Genomic DNA, 18,272 nt, shown 5'->3' on the forward strand with positions numbered 1-18,272 from the left:
AAAAAAAAAAAAAAAAAATGCGGTCACGTTTTTTTCATTTTTTTAAAAAGAAAACAAACTATCTTCTTTATTATAATACCAATCCAAGTTCCCACTCCCTTGCATTTCCCCATTCCTTCACTTACCCCCCATCCCTTCACTTATCCCCCATCGTGCTCCCCATTCACTTCTCAGAGAGGGTAAGACACATTGTTTTGAGGAAGGTCCAAAGCCCTCCCTACTCTATCTAGGCTGAGCTAGGTATCCATCCAAAGATAATGCCTTCCCAAAAAGCCAGAATAAGCAGTAGACATAAATCCTGGTGCCAAGAATGCAGTCACTTTTAAATTATCTATTTAAAAAAATTGTTTGATAGAGCAGTAACAAAGAGGGAAATTTCACATTATTTTGATATTCACTTGTGTGCATATCCAGACTACACTGAAATTCTAAATATGTTATAGGAATTGCTCTTTCCTGTATTACTTCCTTCCTTATCTAAGTGATTGCTCACATATCCGTGATGCATCCTACTCTATATAATCCACATCCTTCCCTTCCCAGCCTTCTCACTTGGGGTTACCGTTGCTGTGATAAAACACCATGATCAAAATAATCTTGGGAAGAAAAGAGTGTGTTTCACTCACAGTACCATACAACAGTTCGTTATCAAAAGCAGGGATGGCAGGAACTCACACAGGACAGGAACTTCGAGGCACAGGGATGGACACAGAGGCCATGAGGGACTGCTGCTTGCTGGCTTGTTCCTCGTGGCTTGCTCAGCTTGCTTTCTTATAGAACACAGGGCTTTAGCCCAAGGTGGCACTTCCAACTACAGCCTGGGCCCTCCCTGATGGATCACTAATTAAGAAAATATCACACAAGCCTGCCTAAGCCAGATCTTATGGGAGAATTTTCTCAAATGAGGTTCCCTTCTCTCAGATGACCATAGCTTGTGTCAAGTTGACATAAACCATGACAGCACAAGCCTTTTCATTAAATTTCAGAGACCCAAAGGAGAGCTTCCGCAGATTCGTTCTTACTATGCGTGTTTTAGAGATCACATTGTATAGTGTACCTATAAATGACTGTTGTCTTCATTTTTCACATTGTTTATGTTTTATAAACCAGGTACAACTTACAAAACATAACTGTGTGCTATGAATTGGGAAAAGTAAGTGTCAGTAATATATTCATGAAAATCATCACAGCTGTTTGATATAATACCAAGGGATAAATAAGAGTCACGTTATCATCTTTTATTTGACATTTATTTGATTTTTGAGCAACTATTATGAAAATATTTATTATACATATCTTTGAATTTCTAACCGAGAACATTTTAAAGATATATATTTCGACTAATAACGAATTCACTTAATTTTCTGTTAAGAATTTTTTTGTTTTATTTTATACAAGTGATTACAATGCACTTCAGTGATGTTTGAGTAGAGATATTCATATTTCTATGAATAATGGAAGAGACACGCTTGGCATGTGGCTGCCTAAAAGTTATAAATCGTGTATGTGTTAAAACTTGGCATTCTGTCTGGCAGTAGAGGTGGAGTCATCGTGTAAATTAATGAAAACTCCAACCTTCTATTTTAAGTGTTATTAAAGCAATTCTGATACCAATATTTCTTATCATTCCTCAAAAAGCAGCTGCTTCAATACTAATCCTGAGGGAAAAATTCACCTGTGATAAGCTTCCCTACTGATTATGATTTTGTCTTTAGATATTACATAATTATCAGTTATTGGTGGGCCGTGGGGTGGAACGTTCAGGTGACAGCCTACAAAAATAAAACTGCCCAAAGAACTGTTTTATTGAGAGCCAATAAAACATCTAGAAGTTGCTGCAGTACGCTGGAGTTCTTGGTCTTGGAGGAGTTGTCCAGATTTGCATAGAGATACAAGATCAGCATATTCAATAGTTGGTAGGAATTTTTCATATTGCCTCCAGTCTCAGCCTAGTAGATTTTCATTGTGTCCAATTAAAGTCATTTCATGTCTACTATTTAGAAAGTAAATCTTTCTTGAAGACAGAGAAGGAAGCGAATAGGAACTGGTCCTTGTACACAGTCCAGTTTCAAAAATCAAGACAACCGCCTAGAATGCTGCTTCACTTTTCTATTCCTGGGTATTAGAACAACCTCGTATTCTTGACCTAAACCCACAAGGCCTTGGGTTTCTCACAGTTCTGTGAGTTGCTTGTGGCAGCTAAAAGGTTCATTAGGGGAACACGCGTGCAGGCTGTTAGACAGCGCCACAAGGCCTGTCTCGCAGTAGTTAGACTCTCATCCTCATGCGCTGCCTCGGGACAGCATCCTAACATCTCAGAAGGGTGGAGCCTGAAACTGGGAAATTATGAGACCCAAGTGCTGGGAGTCACATGTTTCCACCACACTCTATTGGACAAAGTCGGCCCAGATTCAAGAGTGAGCAGATGCTCATCCTGGGAGAAGCAGCGGAGTCACGCTGGCACGGAGCAAGCGCGCAGTGATTACTGTGTCTGTCTTTATATACTTTTTTCCCATTTTTCCCTTTTATTAAAGCGGGGACTCCTAGAGCAACTCGACTGTGCGATGTTTCTGAGTATGGAGAGATAAAATTTGGAAATGTAACAATAGGAAACTGCGAAGAAAATCTGGAGACACTAGAAATGCAGGTATGTCTTTTAGCCCATCTGACAGACAACTGGGGGATGCTCTGAGCCTAGACCAATCTGTTTAGTCTTTAGAAGCCTGATGGTCAATTCAAGGCTTTTCAAACTCTCAAATTAGAAACTAAGAAAACCCATTAAGTTAAAGCATTCTTATTTGTTTAAAGTTGACATCCATTTAATGTTGCCATTTTATTTCAGAACATTTCAACAAATGGTAGCCTAGAGAATATTTTAAATGACCTTATATTTGTAGATTGCTCAAGTTTTGACTTAATGTAGATCCCTGGTTTCAGAAACCAAAGGTAGTCTACTCCATCAAAATGAATGGAAAAACCATGTGACCAATGAACCTTAGATACAGACAACTCCAGACTGATACTGGTCTTAGGACTGGACCGTGAGCTAATAAAATCAGAAGAATTTATGGCTAGATGTGTTACCATTTATATTAAATTATATTGACTAAGGATCTAGGCAAGTGAGCATGCATGGAAGTGTTAATTCAATTGATCATACAGAAGAGGAAGTGTTGGACCGTAGAGTCCAATTACTGAGGAGGAGTCACCCCAAGAAAACACCCTCACACTACAGTTGATGTAAAAGAATGAGGATTTTAATTTGGCCGCGACAGGGTCACTCAGCATTCAAGCCAAGGACCTCAAATAGCTAGTACAGGCTACTTTTAAAGCAAAAAGCCATAGAAACAAGGGGGGGCGGAACTCAGGGGTTGTTTTCCAACTATTGGGGTTGGCTCATTCAAAGGGCTATTAACAATAATTGGTCTGAGCCAGGACTGGAGGGCAGTTGCCAGATCAGGTGAGGTAAGAGGAAACATATGAGGGTTACTTTGACCCCTTCTCAGGGACTGAGTGAACACATCAGGAACTGAGTCAACATCTTAAAGGTTATCTTGCCCCAATTTCAATAACTGAGTTCTATCTGGACAACATTCACAAAGACTCAGGGAGATGGAAAGTTCCCAATATTTCAGTACATGTGTGGGAAATTGTTAGATTCCTTGCTCCCAGGGGAGGGAGGAAAGCACTAAGGCTGAGAGACCTCAGAAATGGCCTCAGAGTTGTCAGAAATGGTTTTAGAGTTATCCTAGAGTTCTACAGAAGACACTATAACCTTTGATGGAGGTACTTCTCTATACAGGATGTTACATCTTCTTTATCAAATTGGGTACCGTTTCCATACTGAAGATAATTGTAGCTACTACCACTAATTGGTTAGCATTATTGTTATTAAATACAGACGATCCTGGATATAAGATAGGGCTAAGACCTATAAGCCCACTGTAAGTTTAAGATGTATTTAATTCACCCAATCTACTCGACACCATGATTGATCAATATAACACACTCTAAAGTTGTTAGTTGTTCATCTTCATCATCTTTTGGGAGACTAGACTCTGTGGTTTGCTATCTGTCAGAACCAAGAAACTACAGCACATTTGCAAATCTTTAGCATGTGGTAAAAGACCAAAATTCAACGTGTTTTAGTACTTAGTAAATCACTTATGTATAATTGTAACACCCTCAAAAAAGTTATAAAAGCAACAACAACAACTTTGGTTAATTGGGTAGTTGTCTATACCATTTAAAACATTTTATGCATACTGCCAAGTTTTCTAACTCATATTTAATCCTTAAACACCACAGACAAATATTATAAGTGAGGAATATTGCAGCTCTGAGGGATGAGATGCTTTGGCAAGAGACCATTGCCAAGCGGTGACAAAGCTACTGTTGAATTTAGAATCCACAGAGAACCAATCACACCAGCTCCCTAATCACAGATGGGCAGGCTGTGGGTGGGCTGAGGATGGGAAATAGAATGTGCAGGTAGCTGTTAATCACACACACCGGAGGAAAGAGGACAGATGCTGGAATCTGACAAGCCAGTGTTTGACTCTCAACTCCACAACTTCCAGGCTGTGTGAGCTTGGGTTAAGCATCTCTAAGTCTTTGTTATGAGGAAGCACAGTTTAGAGAGCCGTTTCCCATTATGTGTTATACATGATCACACCTTAAAAGACTGAGCAAAGTGCAAGCACACGACAGAGACTTGGCTGTTGAATTCAATAGTTTTTGTTTTGTTGTCTGTTTTGTTTCGTTTTCTGTCTGCTGATAGAATTTGTCTTGACTCCTTACAAGTGAGTGCTGGCTTGATTTATGAAGTGATGGCGCCATCTAGTGTAAAACTAAGTTCATTCCACCCATCCATGTTGACCCCAGCTACACAGCATGACTATAGCAGTTTGTTAGTCTCGATATAATCCAAGCCAGTAGTGGAAAATGAAATCCCTGCTCTTTGTGACCTGTGTTGTTTATTCAAATAAAGAAGTAAACAAGAAAAAAGTGGGAGGGTGTGATGCTCAGGAGGTTGAAACTCAGCTAAATTTCAGCTCATTCAACTGCAGTCATTTGCAAAATGTTTAAGAATACGTGTATAAATCAGACTCTGGAAAAAAAAAACCCGTTTTTAAACAGATAGAGAACATCACCACAGAATCTACGGCTATTTCTTCAGAAGCCCAGATTTTAACAGCTAATGCCGATATATTAACTCCTGAGAACATCACTTCTGCTACTAGAGTGGTTGGACAGATCTTCAATGAAAGCAGAAGAGCTGAGCAGGAGGTAAAACTCAAGATTTTACGATACAAGAAAAGGCTGGGGTTGTGGTCTATTGACGGTGTTTCATTCACCCGTGCAGGGCCTTGGGCTTGATTCCAAACGTTTTAGAATAGGGAGAGACATCCAAAATTCTCCTCCTTAGCCTATGACGTGGGTGGTATTTAAGTTAAGACCATTGGGTAGAGAACACTTTCTGGGAGATGCTCAAAGAAATTGAACAAGGGCTCCTTTCTAATCATTCTCTGGAATTGACGTGATGATTGTTATTATGTTAAATATCCCAGCATGTCCTGGAATGAACAAGTCTCTAGCTTTATTGTATACAGTTTAACAGTTGTGTTAGACTCTGATATACATGTTCTTCCCCAAAGAGACAGCTTTCCTAGACCCTTGCTGTGAATTGAGCTTTAGGCTCTGTTTGCTCTTTGTGCCAAGCTACTTGCAAGTTGGTCTTTGGCTTCCTAGAGAATCTTAAACAAAGTTTACATGTTTAATGTCATGGCCTGCTAAATTCTGAAACATAAAAGCAAGAAGTATACTCAATATTTGTCAACAGCGGAACTATTTTTTTATTGATCAGCAAGATTGTAAATCATCAATATAAAGTATGTCAGCATGCCTCCTTTCATATATATATATATATATATATATATCATCTTTAGAAAATTGTTTCAATTACCAAAGGTCCTTTGAGAAGTAGATCTTAAGTAATAAAGTAATGGAAGACATAATTCAAAAGATATGTACTTCCAATTGTAAAGTTTACAGAAAAATTAGTCAGTAAAGACAGGAATGAAATGTCAAGACACTATCTCTCTGATGCACTCTGAAGTTTTCAATTATAAGAAACTAAGAAAACTTTACTGATAGTTAAGTTAAGCACAACTGATAAGTTATGCCAAGTATTGTAAGCTATGATGTTTGGACAAGCAGGCCTGCAGTGGTATTTGATTCTATTTTTCCCAAGCACTTTTTCTTTTGTTCTTATGGGTGAAAAGGGATCTGTAAAAGATCTTATCATGAATTCAAATTCAAAATCCTAAACCTCTACTTTACCAGCTTCATTTATGCTTTTAACTTCTTATCTTGGCTCTTTCTTTTATTTCACATAGGTAAAATAAGCTGAAACTTCAATTTAAATAGTATTTTCCTCTGGATTATCATGCTAGTCATGCTATTTGCTACCATGGTAACATAGTGATGGTTATACATGACGTATGACTTCTGTGATGTGCCTTCTCCCTCTCAGGCAAAAAGAGTCGCTATAACCACGGTGAGTCAGCTTCTGGATGCCAGTGAAGACATTTTTCAAAAAGCCGCCGTGATTGATAATGAGGACTCCTTTTCCACGTAAGCAACAGTTTGGAACAAAGTTTGGGGAGTATCACTTACCTTTTTTGGGTCAAAACACAAACGGAGGGTCTCTATCTCTTGGGTGCAGTAACTGTCTGACGCTTTGGGCATTAAGAGAAAATCTTTGACTTCTCACGCGATCTTGTTCCTACATAGAGTGATGTGCGTTACCTCTTGGTTCCAGGGAGTCACGGCCTAGGAGAAAAAAGGGGTGACTCAGTTTACAGTTTCTTCCTGGGTCTGGTGTGGTCAAAGCAGCCACTCCGCACAAAGGTGCCTCTCCCATTCCCTTCTCAGTGCACAGTGCTGCAGGAAGCAGCAGAGCACAGGTGCAGCTCACTGTCAGCCTCCAGCCCACACCTCAGCTCTCTTCCCAAGAACTGGATAAGGTCTTTCCAGTTTTCCTACAGCTACTTCCAAAAAGAAGAAAAGAAAAAAGAAAGAAAACCAACTCCTCTGCTTTGCTTTCTCTTATTAAGACTATGTTCCTGATTACTTTTTATTTAATATTTATATAAAAAAATCATCTTTATTCACAGAGGCCCCTCACCAAAATACACTTTTAAACCCCCTTTTACATTTACATATGCTTCTTTCAGAAAAATAAGAAAATACACAATGGGCAAATTCTTCGAAACTATTTACCTTTATTAATTTGTTAGCACGTGCTCCAAATATTTTCTCATGCACTCAAGTAATTACATAATTATTTGATAGCTTAGAACATTTTTTAAAATATGAGTATCTATGCATGTGCACCATCATTTCAGATCACTGCCTCGTCCGAGTATATTAGGGCCCACTGGAGGAGCAGAGCTGACAGAATGAATATGTGTTACAGACACGTATTGATTCGATTGACTTCCCTAAGACACCACAGAGGCTGAGGAGTCAGTAGCTGCCCAGTCTGCAAGGTTGGATGCCTCAGTAGTCCTGAATCCTGGAGGATTCATGAAGAACTGCTGGCCTTCAGTTCAACTGGGAGGCGTAAAAAGCTGGGCTCCAATGTCAACACAGAATGGCGGCAGCTACAACAAAGCAGATGCCTTCGCCAGCAAGGTGGAGACAAGCAAGCAGCGCTACCTTGGCTTCCAACCTCTTCATTCCTGGGCTGCCTCTGGAAAGGGCTGCCCACTCTAACAGAGAGTCTTCCCCTCTTTGGTTAATTCTTCCTGGAAGTACCCTCACAGGTCCTCCATACATGACATGCCACTGCACTTTCCTCACATGTGTGCATGCATGCACACATACATAAACACTTTTTAACGCTTGACCGTTACAGTGGTAAGTAAAATTTGACCTAACCCAGTCTCTGGTAGATTTTAGGCTATATCAAGTCTTTTGGTATTATGGACAACCAGCACTCTGTACAGAATCACTATTGGTCTGACCACATGTCCCTAAGGGAAATTCCTCCACGTAACTCTCAGTTCTTGACTGAGCACAGCCAGCATCTACTTGGGGTTACACCCTCAGAGTAGAAAGGGTACATGTGGAACTGTGAACTCGAAAGACCACAGTTCTGAGAGATGGGGCAGCAGTCATGTCAACGGCTGGACTGGTGTAGTTCATGACTTCAGAGGAGGCTGGATCCTTCTCCTGGGGCCGAGGGTACCTCTCTTTTCCTAAAGTGCAGAAGGAGGTATCCATGAGCTCCAAAGTCTATGTTCAGTGAAAATAGAAATGAAAGACAGAGAAAGCCCTCCCCCACCAGACAGAGAAGGATCTGTGGTAGTAGATTATTGCTAGAGGAAGCGGTGAGGGCGGGAGGTGGATGTGTTTAGTAAGACAGAAGAAAAAAATGTAGGATTTATCTGAGAATTTTATAGACAATGACATAGATGGCAATACCTTGCTAAGAAACAATTATGCATTTACTGACTTATATATGGAGAAAAAGATAACCTTGTATAACTTATGCATAACATCCTAATGGCCTCAAACAAAGGCGGTTAGAGGAGAAATAAACCTCAAAATATAGATTACACTGAACTATGGCTTAGCAGTTAAGAGCACTGCTTGCTCTTAAAAAGGCCCTGAATTGAATTCCCAGCAACCATATGGTGGCTCACAACCACCTGTAATGAGATCTGGTGCCCTCTTGAGGAAGAGACCTGGTCAGTCGTCCTCATCAACTTAGACCATGAAACCCAGTATGGACAAGAACCACCACATACAGGCTGCCCATGCGTGTGAATATTATGTATTACATGGGAAATATATAGTATAAATAGCTGAAAACTTAAGAAATTGCATAACATTAGGAATGAAATTATCCTCCTCCTTATAAAACAATCTCTAATTAGTTTAAGCTTCTTAAAAAATAATAATCCACATAATTTATATTTTTCTGAATCTCTGTCAAAAATATAAATAAATGACATTACATTATCACTTTCTAATAATAAAATACAATGAGGTAAAACAAATACTAACACATTGGGATTAGACAAAACAAAGGGAGAAGAGCCCAAGAGAAGGTACATGAGAGAGACCTACACATTCACATAGTCTGGAATCCCATAAAAACACAAACTGGAAGCCATAATGTGTACTCAAAGGTCATTCTTCCTGCCTCATCTTCTGTAGGATTCCCTGAACCCTGAGAGGAGGGATTTGACAGAGACGTCCCACTTAGGGCTGAGTGAGTGTTCCACGGTCTCTCCCTTTGCATCATGTCTGGCTGTGGGTCTCTGCATTTGTTCTCATCTGCTGTAGGAGAAAGCTTCTCTGATGATGTCAGAGAAAGGTTCTGATCTATGAGTACAGCAGAACGTCACTAAGAGTTACAATATTGTTCTATTTTTTCTGTTTGCTTTTAGAGCAGTAGTATTTGGTTTTACCCTAGGTCCCTGGGCTATCTAGTCTCAGGTTCTTGGTCATCTAAGCACTGTCGGGTATGAGTTCTAACTTGTGGAGTGGGCCTTAAGTCAAATTAGATCACGGTTGGTTACTCCTACAAATTCTTATCATCAAAGCATCCAGTACCAGGAATAGGCTATGTCTAGTTAAATTGTTGCCCAAAGGGGTCCCAGGGGAACTGTAAACAATCCGGGTTGTTGCCAAGATTATAGGTTTCTCTCCACAAACTGAAGGCAAAGCCCCATTACTGAAGAGAATACCTACAAAACTCACTGGCCATAGAGAAGTTGAGCTGGTGTCTACATAGAGCCTTCACACCTACACACTACCAAAGAAGAAACCTAAATATCAAACCAGCCACAAGCTCTCTGATCTACAATGCGGTCCTGCCTGCAAAAGCATGCTAATACAATGGTGGCACAAAACTTGCGGGATAATCATCAAAACATTTTAAAAAGTACATGAGATAAAATAAGACTCTGATGAAGAGAAGCAGATAATTAGGTAAATACACACACAAATGCACACATGTATAGTTAATTGTCGTGTCACCATGAATACATGTTTAGTGCTCATGCCTTTTCTAAAGTAATGAGGAAAACAACACATCTCTGAGTTTATGAGAAAATGTTGAGTTGTTATGCTTCATTCTGCGCAGGCTTATTGAGCAAATGGAGTCTTACTCCTTTTCTCTGGGTGACGAAACAATAGTGGAACCTAACATAGCCATCCAGTCAGTTACGCGAGGCGGCGATGCAGGATCAAGTATTCTCTTCTCCGTACAGAAAGGTAAGCTGTTGGTCCCCTGTGCTTGTAACAGTAAAGAACAGTCCATTGCCAATCACACGCAGTTCCTGGGTCACCAAAGTGCAGGTATTTAAAAGTCTACTTTCCTTTTTCTTGTAGGATCGAGTGGTTCTCTAGTTTCTGGTGGAACATCCATTAATAAAACTGCAGACAGACTCAATCCAAACGGACAGACTGAACTTCAGATACTGCTTAAAACCGGGGAAAGTATGTCTCGAACCTTTTGCTGCATTGTTTTGTAAACACACTTGAAGTCCATGAAGGGAGATTAATCCTTGCTTAGTTTTACACCTAATAATTTTGTTTGGGAGTTTTTAGGCTCAAATATATTACAGTAATATCAATTCCACTATTTTATGTCAGAAAGAATCTCTCTTCATTCCAAAAACACGTTGGAGAGTAACGGATTGAAATATTAGCCTAGTGCATACAAACCTGTGTTTCTATAAGACTCTTACACTCATCTGAAGAAGCATAAAAGTAAAATAAAGAAAGGTAGGAGTAAGGATGAGTAAACATAAGGTTATAAGTGAATAAAATTATAAATTAAAAATGCTAGGCTTGGTCAACAAAGTGGAAAATTAATTTCATGAAAAACAATGAAACAAGCATCTACCAAAGTGGATTGAAGGAGGAGGAGGAATAGCTGAACATGTGGAGGCTTGAAAATACACAAGATGCAAACATAAGTTATTCTAATAAATCTAAGCATTTGTAAAAAAAATTATGATTTTGTAACATGCTCAAAATACTATAGCACTGAGGGGAGGAGTGAGCAGGAACTCTGTATTTTGCTTTTTTAGTTTTTATTTACATTTTAAAAGGTTTTTTTTTGAGACTTTCATGTTTTAGTACTGTACTTAAATGATTGGCTTCCAACCCTATCTTATCTCCCTCCAACTCCTCCTGTGTCCCCTCCCTGCTTTCTCTCAAATTATTAACTTGTGTGTAATGATATGCAAGCACACACATGCACGCATACACAAACTACAAAGTCCAATTAGTATTGCTTGTAATGTAGGTGTGTTTACAGCTGACCACTTGTGACTAGATAACATATCAGGGAGTTCATACCTGAGAAAAATTAACTCTCTTCCCCATCATCCATGTTTTGCTTAGAAGACATTAATACATGTAAATGCCAAGGGTTGGAAAAGTCTAATTTTACTTTTAGAAATCATAAATAGAAATTTGTTTTGAAGGATTAAAATAGCTTATTCCTACAAAATAAAATAAAATGGGGTTAATTTTGTCATCCAGTATCCGGGAGGGAAAAAATTGGTGAGGACAGCTTGCTGTGAAGGATGTGAGAAAGCCCTATATATCCTTACAGGAAAAGGTAAAGAGGAATAATTGACAAAGCAGTGACCAAGAGGCCACCAGAGCCTTGCCTGTTTTCTCGAGTCACATGATGGAATAGGCACGTTTCATGGCTGTCATTTTTGTCATATCACTTAGGAAAGAAAGAGTACAATATCTGCAATTCTTCTGCTAAAATATACTTTTGGGAGCTAGAGATCTGGCTCAATGGGTAAGAGCATTTTCTTTGTGTGCATGAGAACCTGAGTTCGGATCCCCAGTACTCATGTAAAAATCCAGGTACGAATGCCTGAGCCCATAACCGTAACTCTAGGAGATGAGGGGACAAGAGGAACTCTGGAACTTGTTAGCCATTAGACCAGTTCCAGGTTCACTGGGAGACCATGTCTCAAGAAGTAATATAGAGAGTGATAGAGCAGGACACCTGGCATCCTTTTCTGGCCTGCATGCTTGTACAAGTGTGTACACTCACATACAGATGTGTGAGTATCCTACACACACACACACACACACACACACACACACCAAAAGATTTATACTGTCTATTATTTCTTCTGCTATGCTTCCTGTGCTTAGCAACTGTGTAAATGTTAAGAAGTATTCCTCAGCTAGTTCTGTTTGACCATTGCGATGGCCAGGCAGGCACAACTTTCGTGATTACAACACTACAGGGCCCTAATGAACAGCAGACTCCATTCTCTGATGTTCTGAGGTGGGATTCCCCCTCTGTATTCTGTGAATACCATTGGTTAATAAAGAAACTGTCTTAGGCCTGATAGGATAGAGTATAGCTAGACAGGGAAAACTAAACTGAATGCTGGGAGAAAGGAGGTGGAGTCAGAGAGAAGCCATGGAGCCATGACCCAAACACATGCTGGAACCTTGTCATTAGGCCTCGAGCCTTGTAGTAAAATATAAAATAATGGAAATGGCTCAAATTAAGATGTAAAAGCTAGCCAATAAGAAGTTAGCACTGATAGGCCAAGAAATGATTTAAATAATATAGTTTCTGTGTGGTTATTTCGGGAGTCTGGGCAGCCGAGAAACAAACAAGTAGCCTCCTACAACAATATTCCAAAACCAATGTTTTTGGTACAATAACGCTCCAGCCCCTCAGGTAGCTGATGATTGTTGGAGCAGAGATGGTAAGGGGTGCCCTTGCCAAGACCTCCCACAAAGCTTCCTTCAAATTTGTCTCTGTGTGACCTAAGACACCTGCCCTGCTGCCATCAAATGTCAGGCAGACCTCATGGAAGCTTTTGTAGGCATAGCCATCTTGACAGATGTCTTAGGTCAGGTAGGCACATTGATTAGCTTATTACAAAGAACAGGATGAGGTCTGAGTGCAGGGGCACAGAGTTTCTATACCCTCTCTGGGAGAGTATCACACTTAGGAACCTCCACATGCTCTACTCTTCTAAAGCTCTCTGAACTCCATCTTTTGAGTTTTCATGGAGACTTAATTTCATATTTATCTATAACTGAAGCATAGATGTACATGTGGAAACATGATTGAACAAAAATATGATCTAACGCTCATAAATAGAATAGGGAAATTCAATAAGCCTGTCTATTGACACTGCTCTTCAAGTCTGTGAAGCATCCCTGCCTCTTGGACATGGGTCAAGGTATTTATTTAGATGGAATCCTAAAATTTACTAGATCAGAAGGCCTAGAGACTGTCCTGATGGCCAACCAAAGAAACACACTAGTTCTCATGGTTTTACTTGCGCAGGTAGTTATGATACAATGGCTGTGTTCAGTAATGATATGTATGTGATGTCCCTAACCCTGAAGACAAACTGTTGGGAGAGGGGGCATCGTCTTCTAGAATTATTTCCAGCTGCCATGGGCATGATGTTCTTTCTATGTGATCCTGTGAAAGTAAAATGATGGTTAAGTTCCAAGATTACTGTCTGGTATAATTGCAAATAGTCTCTGAGTAATTGGTAGGGTTTTTCCGAGGTTCCTATTTGGAGGTCTGGCTAGAATGGTGTAAAAAAGTGCACCATTTCAACTAACCAAGTTGGAACCATCTTGAGCAGCTGGTACCCAAAACAGATCTTGTAGTAGCACTATCAGCAACATAACGTCATAGAAATCAGGTGGAGTTGTTGTTGTGGGGTCCCATCTTCTTCCTGGAAACTTCAAAGATTACTGCAAGAAAATACATTATTCATTGTGGGAAACTTAAACATTATTTATACAGATATATACAGACATATATGTTCAATGAAAGGTACGATAGAGACAAAAATAGATATGAAAAAGTAAATTTTTTTCTAAATCCTTTTTTTTAGAAATAGATGATTATTTAGGAGTAGATTCACAAATCAGAATACTCTGAACAGAGATCAGAAAACTAATCCCACAACTGGAACAGAGAGGCCAAAAACAAGCCAGATGCATGCTCTACTTCGGCATATATAGTATGAGGCCATGCCCCAGTGGGCGGGTAACCACCAGCTGTAAGACTTCCTATAGCACCTCCCCCTTTTGTTTAAATAAAAGAGTTCTAAGCCTAATACAAAATTATATACAATAAGAACAAATATATTCAATAATTATCCTATCCTAACTAGTTTAAGTCTTCTATAATAAATAACATGGCCAAGTCATGAGAGGAAAGTAACTACAACTATCTAGTCTTCAACCCCATCAAAAATCCAAGAAGGGACATAATATTACTGAGTAAGCAGGAAGTGCAATCAAGCAACTTCCAAAATGTGCAACAAATGACGGAGATAAATGGCTACCTGAGCAATCACCCAAAGTCTCATTTGCAACGTTGAAGCAACCAACTTTGGTTAAGGCCTAGAATTATTGACATACCATTTTCAGAGGCAGGAAATTTTTCAAAACCATCTTATCCTGTCTTGGCAAGATTTCACAGTCCTGCTTATCCATTTCCAGATATTATATATCTTGTCAGTGGTTGAGGCATGGGCATTTCTTTGCCCAAAGGCCAGTTTTGCCAAGAAGAAAACAAGCTCCAAGTGGAGTGTCTTCGGTGCTCAACATTTTCTCGGGAATAGATCAGTGCTGCCAGGAGCAATTGTGTCTCACTTCAACAGAATCCTAAGTTATTTAAATGCCATATTCTACAGCCTTTTAAAGTGGTTGAAGATTACCTATCTATACAGAATATAATCTCTATGTATCTAAAGAACCTGATTAGTCTAACTATAAGTATGACAAACATAAATGACTATTGATCTATACTCCTTAATACCTATATAACTTAACGACTAAAACTTTGTATTAGAATATTATACAATATGGGCTAGAGAGATGGCTCAGAGGTTAAGACTTCCAAAGGTCCTAAGTTCAATTCCCAGCAACCACATGGTGGCTCACAACCATCCGTTATGGGGTTTGGTGCCCTCTTCTGGCCTGCAGGCTTATACACAGACAGAATATTGTATACATAATAAATAAATAAATAAATAAATAAATAAATAAATGAATATTATACAATAAAAAACTGTGCAACAAATAAGAACAATGACCTCAAAATGTCAACGATGTGTAAGCATCTTGATCAGAGGTAGAAATGTACATTGCAATATGATAAATATATATTAATATATAAAAATGTTTTAAGCAGAGGTAGAAGCATGCATGCATACAATATTCAATATAATTTAACTTTGTATCAATATATAAGAATCTATAACAATTGCCTATAAAAAATAACTCACAAGTATTCACTCTATTACTCACTATTATTATTCCATCCAATTTTCCCTTTTTTCAAAGATATCCCTGAGCCTATAAAATTTTCCCCAACCCCCAACCCTATACCAATTATAATCAACCCCTACTGTAATATTACCATACTGTAATGCAATCAAATAAAAGCTCAGCTGCTGAACTATTTTTTTGTTGTACCTTACTCAAAGATGAAGCAACCATGCAGTTCCACAATGACTTGAAAATTTTACTTTTGATCACTACCAGGTACATTTGTTGAAAATTAATGTTTATTTTTCTCCACAGATAAAAATTCATGTGGCTTTGTAGTGTACCAAAACCACAAACTTTTCCAGTCAAAAACTTTCACTGCTACATCAGATTTTAGTCAAAAAATTATCTCAGGCAAAATAAATTCAAGTGGTCAAGACCCAGATGTTTCTGTGGAAATGGTATTTAATCCTGCGGTAAGTTTCCCCATTAATGGAAATTTTTAAAAAATCTGGAGATAATTACAAAACTGGAGATATTTTAGACAAAAGAGTTCTATGGTTCCATGCAGGCTCCCTGGTTGTTGGTTCAGACTCTAAGAGTTTCCATGAGCCAGACTAGCCCTTTCTGTTGGTTTTCCTCTGACATCCTTGATGTCTCTGGTCCCACAGTCCCTCTTCCATCTCTTCAGCAGCACTTCTGAGAGCAGCCCAGTGTTTGGCCATGGGTCTCTGAATCAGCTTCCATCAGTCACTCAGCGTGGTTGCAAATCTTATCTTAGGAGATGGCTAGTTCAGGCTATGCATCCACTGCAGCCAGAAGTCTTAGCTGGGGCCATCCTTGTAGACTCAAGGAAGTTTCCCTTGCATTAGGATTAACCCGACCCAAGCCCCCTTTCCAGTCATCTCTCTCAGCACTCTCCCCCTCTGCCCACTCCGAGTCTGATCCTTCAAGTTCCCATGCCTACCTGCCCCAAGTCCAACCCTGTTGACTCTTATTGTCCTATCCCTGGAGATCCATGTGCCCCCCCCCTCCTTGAAACCTCCTTATTACCTAACCTCTCTGGGTCTGTGGATTGTAGCCTGTTATTCTTTACTTTACAGCTAATATCCACTTACAAGTGAGTACATACCATGTTTGTCGTTCTGGGTCTAGGTTACCTCTACTCAGGGTGATTTTTTTTTCTAGTTCTATCCATTTGCCTTCAAATTTCCTGATGTCATTGTTTTTAACCTAGGCCCTCTGTGCATACGTGACAGTTGTGTAACTTGGTCTATTTGTGGGACTCTTGGCAATGGGAATAGGAGCTTTGGCTGCCTCTTGGGAGCCTATTCCTCCTGCTGGATTGCTTTTCCCAGCCTGAATCCAGGGAGAGGTGATTATTGCTTATGGCATCTTGATATGCCATGCTTTGCTGAAGCCCCTGGGAGACCTGCCCCTTACTGACGGAATAGTAAGAAGGGGTAGATGGGGGATTGGAGGAGTGCTGCAGGGGGAGGGAGTGGGAAACGAGGGAGGGAAAGCTGTGATCAGGATGTAAAATATATTAGTTTTAAAAAAAATTAGCTATGGTATAAAATAAGAAAAACGCTACAGAAAGTCTCTGAAAAGCCTTTTAAAGTAATTATTTAAATCTTACCTAAATTTCTGGCAATCTAAGTAGAAAGTAAATTAATTTGATTCATACCCTTATACACTTTCTTTGATTGGTTGATTGTTTTGGTTTGTTTTTGAGACAAACTATCACTATATAGCTTTAAGTGGTCGTGAATTTGGAGCAGTCCTCCAGCCTCATCTTCATAAGTACTTGGGTTCTAGCTATATGCCATCACACCTGATTTCTTATACCCTGGCTCTTCCTTCAGACTACAAGGAAGACATTAAGGCTTAATATGCACTTATTTCTCGTGGGACTATCTTATCCTATTAGATTTTTTTCTATCCAATTAAGCATTGACTATGTCATCAATTCACAGTATGACAAGAGAGAATTCCAGCTTCACTCTTATGCCTGTGTCTACTGGAATTTTTCAAGAAATGACTGGGACACACATGGCTGCCAAAAGGATAGGAGCACTGAAGGGTTCCTCGGTTGCCGCTGCAACCACACAACCAATTTCGCAGTATTGATGGTAAGAATGTGCGATTTATATAGGACGTATAAGTTATATAGATCGTAAAATTGGGAAATGCAGGGAATGAGTGAAGTGGTAGGTGTAAAAAGGAACATGTTAGAAAGAAAGCTACCGGCTGGTGGTGGTGGTGCACACCTTTAATCTCGGCACTTGGAGGGGGAGACAAGCAGATCCCTGTGAGTTCGAGGCCAGCACGGTCTACAGAGAGAGTGTCAGGACAGGCTACAAAGCTACACAGAGAGACCCTGTCTCGAAAAAACTAAATCACTAAATAAATAAATAAATAAATAAATAAATAAATAAATAAATAAAGTTACGGTTTATTGTTGTTGTTTGCAATGTGGTCTTGGGATAAAAAGAGACAAATTTAGGTGAGCACTGTGTTTTTACACATGGAAAGGATGCATACGCATGAAAGAGAAGACGCATCCCACAGGATGAACTAAGAGTGAGGTCCACATGGAGAGGAGCCGTCTAATACGTACCTGGCCATATGTAGGCCACTTTGATTTCTGGGAATGCTTTCCATTGGAGCTGTCCAAGCTGCTGTTCTTGCTGATAAGTGCGAAAGAGATCGCTCTTCAGTCCTTTATGTTTTTCCTATAGGCTCATTCTCCCATCAATGGTCAAGTTTCCCTGTACAGGGGGCTTTATATAAAAGAAGGCATATTTGGCATCTAGTTGGTTATTTTAGCCAGTGTAATTCTACAATACTGGCTTATATTAATAATTTTAAGCACTTAGGCCAGTTTATTTAAAAATCTATGTCAAGCACTCGGGAGGCAGAGGCAGGAGGATCTCTGTGAGTTCGAGACCAGCCTGGTC

General features: G+C 39.5%; 1 protein-coding gene across 1 annotated transcript in view; it reads left to right on the forward strand.

Moving 5' to 3' along the window:
* Positions 1–18,272, forward strand: part of Adgrg7 (adhesion G protein-coupled receptor G7) — a 55,575-nt gene that overhangs the window by 17,464 nt on the left and 19,839 nt on the right. The window contains exons 4-10 of the mRNA XM_050148928.1: positions 2,535–2,647; positions 5,140–5,289; positions 6,536–6,636; positions 10,160–10,290; positions 10,408–10,515; positions 15,628–15,788; positions 17,289–17,444. Of these exons, the coding sequence (XP_050004885.1) occupies positions 2,642–2,647; positions 5,140–5,289; positions 6,536–6,636; positions 10,160–10,290; positions 10,408–10,515; positions 15,628–15,788; positions 17,289–17,444 (813 nt within the window). The 5' untranslated portion in view covers positions 2,535–2,641. The remainder of the gene's footprint in view (positions 1–2,534; positions 2,648–5,139; positions 5,290–6,535; positions 6,637–10,159; positions 10,291–10,407; positions 10,516–15,627; positions 15,789–17,288; positions 17,445–18,272) is intronic.

The sequence above is a fragment of the Alexandromys fortis genome, unplaced genomic scaffold (assembly GCF_014885135.2).
Source record: "Alexandromys fortis isolate MF-2015 unplaced genomic scaffold, M_Fortis_MF-2015_v1.1 scaffold_4, whole genome shotgun sequence".
NCBI classification, from domain to species: Eukaryota; Metazoa; Chordata; class Mammalia; order Rodentia; family Cricetidae; genus Alexandromys; species Alexandromys fortis.